The following is an 11,011-nucleotide window of genomic DNA, read 5'->3' as shown; positions in this document are numbered from 1 at the left end:
TAATATAAAACCTAAATATATGCATAATACATAATTTAAGGCATAAATATCGCAACAATAAGTATATCAATTTTAACTCTTAACTTTTATAACTATATTAATTTAAACCTTAACTGTCATAACTATATCCAAATAAAACATAATGGAGGGTTTAAATTGATACAACCATGAAATTTCAAGGTTTAAATGGATACAGTTGTGAAAGTTTAGAGTTTAAATTATGCAATTATTAATTTGGGGTTTAAATTGATACACCTATGAAAATTCAAAATTTAAATTGATATAATTATTAATCTAGGATTTAAATTGAAAAGTTTAGGATATGAATTGATATTTGACCGGATGATAATATAATAATAATAATAATAACAATTGTCTTATGTGGCAAAACCAGCAAAATACCAAATCTTATGGGGAGACATTTATAATTTCGGCAATTTTCATTTTTCAGAAGCAAAGAAATAATGGAGGCGGCACCCCAATCGGCAGTCATGTGGTACTTGGCCCGCGAAAATTCTGTTCGGATTTCTCCGATTGCGCCGTTCTATAAAGCTTTAATCCATTTCTTTGTTCTGCTCTGAATACATCCCTTCAATGGCTGACTCTAGCTTGCCTTCTCCAAGAAGAGACTCAATCAAGTCTTCGGGTGCGTTCTTTTTCTCTCCCGGCTACCTCTTTTAAGGATTGATTGCAATATTTGAATTTAGATGGTCTTCTTGCTGCTATGAGTTCGAACGTGAGGAATATTGTTGATGTTGTTCGAAAATGAATGAATTTCGTGTAGTTGCGTTCGACATGTTAACTTGGTTTTTGGATGCTTAGTGAAGAAAGAGGAGATTAGAAGTTAATTTGCATCTAATTCCTAAAGGATATGTGTGTTTAATTTGATTGGTATTTTGGGTGGACGGAGTTTATTGATATTTGCAGTAGGAAATGGATGATTTTATTTTCGTGTTGATTTTTATGAACTTCGTTCGTAACTAATGCAGAGAATGCGTCTGTATTCTGTTCTCAGTTGGGAATGTTGCGGCTCATCGAAGAAGACAGCATGCGGTTTCAGTGGGAAAGGAAAGAAGAGACTTGTTGGTGCGCGCGAAGCGCTTCTGCAGAATTGGGATTGGCGATGACACTGTCGTCGACAGTGAAATGATAATGGACGAAGAGTTGTCAATGTTGGAAGTTCAAACTTGTTCAGCAGTGGACGAGCTAAAATCCGCAGTTGCATACCAGTAAGTGGGTCCTTTTCTTTCTCTTATCCTCAGGTTAAAGGGGGGAAAAACACTTCCTTTTATTTTTCATATCTGAAAATCACAACTTGGTTACTTATTAATTGCCTTAACTATCCCGTGGAAGAATTGCTGTAGGGTGAAGAATTTGAGAGATAGGAGGTGCTATTAAGTTACTCTTTTTGCATACCTACTTGGTGCCGTGGATTCATGTAATACTAAGTAGCATGTGTGCTTTCTCTAACTAGTTTAAGAGTTCTACTTTTTTAATAATTTTTCAATTTTTTTTACAATAGTTTAAGAGTTCTAATTTTGGACATGTAAGTTCATGCTCTTAAGAAATCAAGTACAACCACTATCTAGATTGTCTGAGAGCTCTCGTTTTTCAAAGCAAATTTGAAGTATTTATACAATCCATCGAAGCTGATGGGCGTGGTTTCATTTCTCAGACTTGAAATGGGCACCGAGATGAGAAATCATTCCTGATCATTGCTGGAAGCACAGATATAGGAGGAATGCACTAAATTGTGAAACGCATATCAAGTTTGTCTTAAAATTATTAAATTTCTTAAGAGAGCAATGGTAATCACAAGAAAATCGATTTAGACCATATTTACATCCATATGCTATTCATTTGTCTTCATGAAGTAGTACATCATTTGTCAATAGGTTTTCTCCGCCAAAACCAAATATTTTTCCATAATGAGCTGTCAAAGATTTGGACAATAAAATATTGGTTTTGAAAAATGATTGATGTGTTTTAAAATGGACAGACTTGGGCATTGTTTTCTGCCCTTTTGTTTTAGGTGAAGGGGACATGGTTTGACCCCATGGTGAACAGTAATGCAGTAAGTGATGAACATTTCTTAACTTCATTTATAGTTTTTAAATGAACCATTCTCCACTGTTTTGCTATTTATTTGATTGGTAACTAAACAGTTAATATAATTGGTTTTAAGGTCTTGCTATTTACATTGTAGGGGAAAAGGTGCAATGCAGAGGAGAATTCATGCCCTTCGAGAACTAAGACGCTTGTTATCGCGATCAGAATATCCTCCAGTTGAAGCTGCTCTTAAAGCAGGAGCAGTATCTCTGTTGGTGCAGTGTCTTTCATTTGGTTCTCCTGATGAACAGGTAAAAAACAGCTTGCCTGAGACTGGGGTTTGATTGGTTTGAGTTATGTGCATTATAGGTCCAACTGCATTATGCAAATGCAGGGTGCAATTTTCTCACAACGCTGTGGCGAATCATGCTGATTTAAAAAATGGAAATGGAATACGTGACTTTTTACTTCTTATAGCTTGTAGGTGCTTATTGTTGATTGATAGCTTTCAGGAATCTGATTAATGTTGAATTGATATTCAATGACTGTTGAACTTAAATGGGCAATTCAGCATGAATCATCTTTTCTAGGTCTTGTAAAGTAGCAGATATTTTATAGACAAATATTTGTTTTGAAGTCTTTACTTCTATTCGTTTGCTGCAGTTGCTTGAGGCAGCTTGGTGCTTAACGAACATTGGAGCTGGGAAGCCTGAAGAGACCAAATCTTTGTTGCCAGCGTTGCCGTTGCTTATTGCTCATCTTGGAGGTTCACATTACCTATTAAATTTTATTTTCCTCTCTTCTGAAGGCCTGATTCCTGAAATATCATATGTTGAAGTCAAATTATGGTTTTCAAATTAAGCCCTTTATTTGATTATCTGTATTCTTCCTCTTCCAATTTCATGTTGACAGTAAGTTGACATCATTTATGTATAGTATGATTATTAATACTCCTGTTATATGCTTATGATCACTGCTTAACCAACTGTAACAGGCAGACTTTGTCTATACTGGCTTGTGTAGTTTACAATAGTCGAGGTAGTTTCTTTAAATTTTAATATTTACAATGTTATGGAATAATTTGGCTCATTCATTTGGGAAAAGATACAGATGGGGATGAATTGGAGACTTCAAATGTGTATTTGCTAGTGTCCTTCCTGCAAGTTGTCACCAAAATTCTATCAGTAAAAATTTAGATGGTCTTTGCTTTCCCTGTATTAGTTTTTATTTTGGATTTTGACTGCACATTTCTGCGCAGAAAAGAGTTCTCTGCTTGTTGCGGAGCAATGTGCATGGGCGTTGGGAAATGTTGCTGGTGAAGAAAAGGAGTTGAGGAATATTCTGCTTTCGCAAGGTGCTGTACTACCTCTTGCCAGAATGCTGCTACCAAACAAAGGTTCATCCGTTAAAACAGCTGCTTGGGCACTATCCAACTTAATTAAGGTTTGAGTTTTCTTTTACTAGCATAACAAACCTTCTCCTATCAACAACTATATTATGTCATCCTGTACATACCTCAAATCACAAAATTTGAAAGATCTGTGCATTTTTATTCACGGAGTACCTCTTATGTTTTCTCATATAGGGACCAGATTCAAGGGCTGCTACAGAACTAATTAGAATTGATGGGGTGTTGGATGCCATTATTAGACACTTAAGAAAAGCGTAAGTGTAGTTATCAAATTTTGGGGTTCATGTATTTTGATCATAAAGGATTTAATACAATGATAGTCAATAGATATATCCCTTATTCGTATCCTGACTTATTTTTTCTCTTTCTTATTAAGCTTAACTGATTATGTATAATTGAGGGTTATCTACTTTTCCGGAGAATAGTTGTTCCTAACCTAGGTAGAGATGAGATTTAGCACAATGCAAATTTCCCTTGCAACTTGCAAGCATTATAATTCCTCATGATTTTACCTGTACAGTGTTAATACTGCTACTATTTTGAAGAGGAATTTTTCTATGATTGTATAGGTGGGCAGGGTTTTAATTATATTCAAAATTACAAAGTGCAGGGATGATGAGTTGGCAACTGAAGTTGCCTGGGTAGTTGTGTATCTCTCAGCACTCTCAGATGTTGCTATCAGTATATTGGTGAAGAGTGATGTTCTCCAACTACTTGTGGAAAGATTATCAACATCAAATAGTTTGCAATTACTTATTCCGGTAATGACAAACAATGTTGGCGTTCTAAGATTCACTTTTCTGAGTACGGGCTAATGTACAATACATTATCTTGAGATGCTCAATGTACCTTGATAAAGATGTTAAGTGTTTGTATCGATTGTGCATTTTCTCTAAGTAACAATTTTGTATCCATTTTCCTTACCATTTGGTTCTTCTTTAGCATAGAAAGGTCAGCAAGACCAAGTTAATTGCCCGACAAGAGCTTTATAAATGATACCATACGTTCATGCTACAACTACTTGGAGAATGCCTCCTTATAATCTCCTCTTCTGCAAATTATTTTGAATGCCAGGCACATTATTTTGAAGTTGAATTGCTGATCATTTTTAGATCCACTAGCTAGTGTCCACATTAGCACTGCCTGATACTTGGACATTCTATGAATATCAAGCAATTTTCAATGTTTTTTATCAACTACTTTGTGGGTTTCTGATTATTTGAAAAATTACATCTTAAATAGGTGCTTCGAAGTTTAGGGAACCTTGTGGCTGTGGATTCACGTACAATTTCTGCTATTCTCATCCCTGGAAGTGAAACTACAGGTAGGTGATTTACTTTTTTCTCTTGCTAGGAGGGAATCGCGGTACATAGATTTCAATGAATATCAAACTAGGAAATAATCACAGTGACTAGTGAGACTTAAATGGAATATGCAATTCTATCGTTTTCAGGTAGTGTTTTAGAAGTCCTGATAAAATGCTTAAAAACCGAACACCGAGTTTTAAAGAAGGTAATTTTCATTACTTTGTTAAAATATTAACCATCTCTGTATAGATTTGGACTTTGAGTATATTATCTGAATCCCTATTGCAAGTAGGAAGCATCTTGGATGCTGTCTAACATTGCTGCGGGCTCCATGGAGCACAAGCAATTGATATACACTAGTGATGCGATGCCCTTATTGATACGGCTTCTTTCATGGGCACCATTTGATGTACGGAAGGAAGTAGCATATGTATTAGGAAATCTTTGTGTTGTGCCTGATGAAAGTGAAGGAAAAGCAAAACTGCTAGTTGAAAACTTGGTCTCACTTGTTGGCAGAGGATGCCTTCAGGGTTTCATTGACTTGGTAAGATCTGCCGATACAGAGGCTGCAAGGCTAGGATTTCAATTCATCGAGATGGTTAGTATATCTGATTGTTCGTATACAGTGTTTAATTTGGCATTCTTCTCATTTGTTATTTTTCCATGCGTGGGGTTTTTTTGGGTTAGAAAGCATCTTCTTCTTTCTCCACTTATTGAATCCTTAAGTCACCTCATTCTCCACGTTGACCGACTACGTAGGAGCTGAGGGAAGAAAAAAGGGAAGCAATTGGAGGCCTCCCATGGCTTGTCTTGGATTAATAGATTATACAGCTAAAAAATTTAATATTCTTAAGCTTTTCTATCATTTGCCTCCCTTCAATTTCTTGAATTGAAAGTTTATACGAATATAAGCCCTTACAAGCACACTACTTATGTGTTGCTTCCCCCTCCCCTAACCAAAATAACACATTCATATCTTATTACTGACTTTTTGGGAGAAGCCACGATCCCTTCTATACATATTTCTTATTGTTCTCTGAAGACCCAGTGAGTTGGTGATGCCCTCCGATAATGGTCAAGAGGACTTCCAGAACAAACTTTGTTCTACATCTACTTCATATGATCATGCATTTTTTTTGTTCTTTGGCCAAAGGTATTAAGAGGTATGCCAAATGGGGAGGGCCCAAGGCTGGTTGAGCAGGAAGACGGCATCGAAGCAATGGAAAGATTTCAGTTTCATGAGAATGAAGACTTGAGAAATATGGCAAACTGTCTGATCGATAAGTACTTCGGCGAGGACTATGGTCTGGGTGAGTAGACAGTTCCGGCTTCCAAGACTTAGGCTCACTGTTTTCATAATCAAACTTTCATACCTCCGTTCGTGGCGCACTTGAGTTTACTAGCTGCTTTATGAAATTCAACATCCATGGAGGAAGGTAGAATTGAGCTTTCAGTATTATCTTTGTTTATTTGCAACTTTCCTGATGAGTTTGATCAGAGCCTGTCTTACTTGAGCTGTAAAATCTCGCGCACGTCTTTACTATATGGAAAATGCTTTGCAAAATTGGACAAACAAAATGTGATTTTGACGTCCCTTGTCACTCTTCTTTTTTTTTTTTTTGTTCACAATAAGTTGTAGACTTGTATGGGTTTTTGTTATTGTTTCTACAGCTTTAATGGTGACTCCATATAGATAAATACAATCTGGCTGTGTTTGGAGACTTGTATGTAAAATTTGAAATTCATTTGTGGATACAGTAATCCTCCCTTTGGTTGAAGAATTAATGAATGATTTAAATTCTGGTAGTTTATTTTAAAGGAGCAAATTTCGAGCTAAAATCCAGTTTTCAACCGAGACTCTGAAGCGTCATCTTTGAACATAAAATTTTAGAACCATACTTAGTTTGACCAACTTGGAGCATAGCGTAGATTTTGACTAAAAATTATGTGAAAAAGTTATATGAATTTGTCAACATAAGTATAGTTCAACTATTAAAAGTAAGGATAACACAATTCTATCTGAAAAATTTAAATGAATTTGTCAACATAAGTATAGTTTAACTATTGAAAATAAGGATAACGTAACTCCTACATAGTTCAATTGGTTAAAGTTCAAAAGTAATTTTTAACCTATTTTATTTAATAGCACAATTTTCTTTAAGAATGAAAAGTATTTTTTAGCTTATTTTATTTACACACATTTTCAAGGACAAGCAGCATATCAAACCAAAGTAATTTTATTGGAGGCCATGTACTTTCCAATTTTCTTCAAATTGAACAGAGGGATTTTTGCTATTTTTTGCTATCTTAAATGTACTTTTTGAGACTTTCAAATAGCTTAAGGGAATTGATGTAAAACTACTTATTTCAATCTCATTGCAAATTATTATGCATGGAGACAGAGGGATTTTTGCTATCTTTTGCTATCTTTTGCTATCTTGAATGTACTTTTTGAGACTTTCAAATAGCTTAAGGGAATTGATGTAGAACTACTTATTTCAATCTAATTGCAAATTATTATGCATGGAGTCAGTGAACTTCATACAACAATAACTTAGAAAGATGATTCCTTGGCCTCTAAAGTTGACTTCGAAGGGAAAGCTCATCCTTCATCTGTTTCCTCAGAACTCTTCTCAGTAACTTGTTAGAAGCAGTTCGTGGAAAGCTTGGTACAATTTTCACAAACCCAACCTGCAGTTTCATTCATGTCAAAGTTCAAATTTTCTGCAGCTCTTGTTTGTAAAAAAACTGGAAAGAAAATGAACTTTGCTTAAAATGCTACCTTGAATAAGGGGTTAAGATTACTCTGAATTGCTTTTGAGAATTTGACTTTCAGCTCTTGTGGTGACCTTTTATATCCCTTTCTCAGCACCACCAAAATGACTAGTCGTTCTGGACCACCTTCTATAGGTGATACACTAACCGCAGCTGTTTCCAATATACTCTCGTCCACATGGTTGCATATCTGCTCAATTTCAACTGAACTTGTCTACATGTGTTAAAGAAACAGATGTTAAATGATCTAGCAGTTCGTAAAGAAATTATATGTAGCTTTTAACAAAAAGGAATAAGCAAGTGACAAGGTTGGTCGAACTAGCTACTACTGGAGGGGGAGTGGAGGGGTGTGCGGGGGTGTGGGTGGCTGGGGAGGGCGGGGGGGGGGGGGGCAGAGGGGGGGGGGGGGGGGCCTTGGGGCGGGGTGGATGGTTGGGGGGGTAGCTGAAAAAGGAATAAGCAAGTGACAAGGTTGGTCGAACTAGCTACTACTTGGCTTCTGTAAGGTGCCCAGTTAGGGATTTTAGTATGATATTAGTAAGGGGCATAAGGGTAACTAGATAGAGAGTTATAAATAGGAGGGTGAGTGAGGGAATGGAGGCAATCGTTGATCTAGGGCTTGAGTTAGCATACTCAAGAGGGCAAGTTTCAAGTTATCTTATAGTTACTCCATCTTTTATATTTCAATATATTTCAAATCTTATTCTAGTTAGAAAGAATCCTAACAACTTTACAAGTCTATTGACTTTTACTAGAAAAATGTCATTCGTGTTAGTAGCAGCAGAAAATCAGAGAAACAGTATGCAGTACCTTGATGCCGCCAAGGTTCATGGTGTCATCGGCCCTGCCTTGAACGACAAAGTAGCCTCCAACACTTCTTTTGATGATGTCTCCATGTCTTCTCAGTTGCTGCAATGAAGTGAATCAAGGTAAAAAGCTATTCTGAATGCCTGCTTACTTATTTAAGAAATGAGATCTCCCTTGCATTCATAATCAACAAATACTATAACCCACATTCATTCGGATGCTGAAGCATAAATACAGATAAGTTTCGTACCAGAAGTCCCTGGGAGATTAAAAGAAATCCATAAACAACAAGAAGGGTGTGCTTGAGCCTGACCATACCATTCCATTGTATTTAGGCATTCCCTTGAAGTAAACTTCATGATGATCAGCGTTTAGCAATTCGCTGCTAGCTCCAAGACATAGAGGGAATAGCCCTATTTCACCAATACAAGGCTGATCTTCTGGCTGTTAATCACAAGAAAACACAGAGAAATATGAGATACTAGATTTCTTCATTGAGAAATTCACTAAATGACATAAATGTCCATTTCTCGCCCTCACATAAGGTATCCCATATTCATCAAGGATGACAAATCCTGTGGTCATAGATGGTGTGCTAAAAGCTCCAAAAGCCTGTGGTTGTAATGGACTTCCCATTATGTAGCATGATGCAAGTTCTGTGCCACCACAACATTCCAGTACAGGTTTGTAATATGACCTTGAGGAAAGCCAGAGATCATCATCGACATTTGACGTTTCCCCAGTGGAGGCGAAACGCCTGCAGATATCAACTTCCAAGTCCATTTAACTGATATTAAACGTTGTAACTCAATCAGAAGTACGTGTAAAATATTACCTTATCTTTGTCCAATCTAAGCCTTCCATGCAACTTGTATCCTTCCAAGTTTTTACCAAGCTTGGAACTGTTCCCAATAAAGTCACTCCTGCATCCTACAACAAATGCAGAGGAAAGAAATGTCTAATATTAGTTGTCTTGGCAATTAAATCGGGTAGTCGGGCTCATAAGCTCTATATAAACTCAAAGAGAGGCATCTAACAAAATTTCCACCTGGACGAACTTTCCAAATCCACGGCCAAGGGGAGATCCATGATAGAGTGCAAGAGTTGCACCAGATAATAAGGATGAGTACACTGAAACTGGGCCCATCACCCATCCTAAATTTGTGGGCCAACAGATAACGTCACCAGCCTGAACATCCATGTGAGCCCAGGAATCAGCAGCAGAGCGGATAGGTGAAAGTTGTGTCCATAAGACTGCTTTTGGCTCTCCTGATATGGACCAGAAGTTTATAAAAACTTGTAACTGCCGATGTCAAAATATCGTATTAACACATTTTCTTCATCAATACACAGTATAACATATGGTCAGTGATGGATATAGCTAGGGCCCGAGCTCCCCTCTCAAACTTTTGCAGTGAAGTAATATTAATTAGTGGAACGGATTATTTAACAAAAAGTGTTCTTGCTATAGCCTCAACCCAGGTTCTCGAGGCCCTACCCACCCCATATTTTGTATTTTTCGCCTCATCTTTATATTAAAAAATGTTAAAAATACTATTTTGGTCTCTATACTTTAAGATTTGTTTCAATTTTAGTTCATGTACTTTCAAGATATAAGATTTAATGAAAGTATATTGATTTTTCTTTTTCATTTTCTTTAACAATAAAAGTACATGGATTAAAATTGAATAAACTTCACGCACCTACCTAAAAAACTTGTAGACCCTCGAATATTTGTCAACCATTCTTGGTCTAAAAACTAGAATTATTGATTAGAATTATAATATTTGATACCTATAGAATAATTACAAAAAGGACCTTTTTAGCCTCAAAATCATACTCTTACTAAACTTGAAGTTAAGCCCCCTCTGACCAAATATTCTGGATCCGCCGTTGCATCCATGCTAGGAGAGAGTCATGATGTAGATGTAGCTGTTTTTTTTCAAAATAATAATAATAAAAAAAAATTGTTTTTACCTGTGGTCCCAGATGAAAAGAGAATGTTAGTCACGGCATCTATTGAATGATATATTGGAGAGTAACAGTTTGATCTGCAATATAAAAATGATCGCATCAGCAGTTCAAATTTTACTGATTCATACATGGTAAAACATAATCAGTACTGTTGGTAATATTTGGAACGTCACCTTCATCTGCAGCAGAATTTAAGTAGGACATTGTTTATTGAACTTACAAGAGGGTAATAAGAAAGCAACAAAACAAGTGTAAACATTGCCATTGCATTACCTTGGAAATTCCTTTGCAGTCGAAAGAAATTCTTGCCATGATAGATCATGTTCCCGCAAATCCACTTCCAGCCTGTTTCCAGTTGCGGGGATCACAATAGCCTTACACGACCCCCCTTCTATAACCCGACTGCAAGGACAAAAATATTCCGTGAGAAATTGCAGTGCCGCTATGAGTTCTTAAAGAACCAAATCTGTGTCAAATGGTAACATCAGCACATGAGCTTCCAAGAAACCTAAGATTAAATCACCGACTAACCAAAAAACTTAGCTAATTGATAAAGATAAATTTAATATTATATCAACACTTAACAATCTCCCTCACTTGTGGGCTTGGAAATTTGTAGAAGACCCACCAAGTATCAATATAATTGGGGAGTAAATAATATTGCAGTAGTCTGAACACATGACCTTCT

General features: G+C 36.5%; 2 protein-coding genes across 10 annotated transcripts; one reads left to right on the top strand and one right to left on the bottom strand.

Annotated features, from left to right (window-relative positions):
- The first annotated feature begins 383 nt into the window (after positions 1 to 383).
- On the top strand, positions 384 to 6,345 carry LOC150030531 (importin subunit alpha-9-like). 9 transcript variants are annotated; one of them, XM_090309606.1, is made up of 12 exons: positions 412 to 646; positions 1,016 to 1,229; positions 1,676 to 2,074; positions 2,207 to 2,360; positions 2,713 to 2,815; positions 3,308 to 3,492; positions 3,635 to 3,714; positions 4,071 to 4,221; positions 4,703 to 4,788; positions 4,918 to 4,972; positions 5,060 to 5,365; positions 5,921 to 6,345. In XM_090309606.1, exons 3-12 carry the CDS (start codon positions 2,070 to 2,072, stop codon positions 6,083 to 6,085), a joined length of 1,290 nt encoding a protein of 429 aa, XP_090165732.1. In that variant the 5' UTR covers positions 412 to 646; positions 1,016 to 1,229; positions 1,676 to 2,069; the 3' UTR covers positions 6,086 to 6,345. The 9 variants fall into 9 exon arrangements, with proteins under 9 accessions (XP_090165727.1, XP_090165726.1, XP_090165732.1 ...); XM_090309607.1 differs by having other exon boundaries at positions 990 to 1,229; XM_090309601.1 differs by lacking the exon at positions 1,676 to 2,074 and having other exon boundaries at positions 384 to 646.
- A 769-nt stretch (positions 6,346 to 7,114) lies between these two features.
- On the bottom strand, positions 7,115 to 10,717 carry LOC150030530 (putative CoA ligase CCL12). The gene is made up of 9 exons (XM_090309609.1): positions 10,597 to 10,717; positions 10,327 to 10,400; positions 9,398 to 9,618; positions 9,185 to 9,279; positions 8,890 to 9,106; positions 8,668 to 8,793; positions 8,353 to 8,451; positions 7,550 to 7,756; positions 7,115 to 7,458 (listed from the first exon to the last, which is right to left on the bottom strand). Exons 3-9 carry the CDS (start codon positions 9,548 to 9,550, stop codon positions 7,345 to 7,347), a joined length of 1,011 nt encoding a protein of 336 aa, XP_090165735.1. The 5' UTR covers positions 9,551 to 9,618; positions 10,327 to 10,400; positions 10,597 to 10,717; the 3' UTR covers positions 7,115 to 7,344.
- Positions 10,718 to 11,011: the final 294 nt, after the last annotated feature.

This window comes from Benincasa hispida, unplaced genomic scaffold, assembly GCF_027475165.1.
Source record: "Benincasa hispida cultivar pf3 unplaced genomic scaffold, pf3_genome.v1.1 HicScf1848, whole genome shotgun sequence".
In the NCBI taxonomy this organism is placed as follows: domain Eukaryota; kingdom Viridiplantae; phylum Streptophyta; class Magnoliopsida; order Cucurbitales; family Cucurbitaceae; genus Benincasa; species Benincasa hispida.
This window is presented reverse-complemented; position numbering and strand designations above follow the sequence as displayed.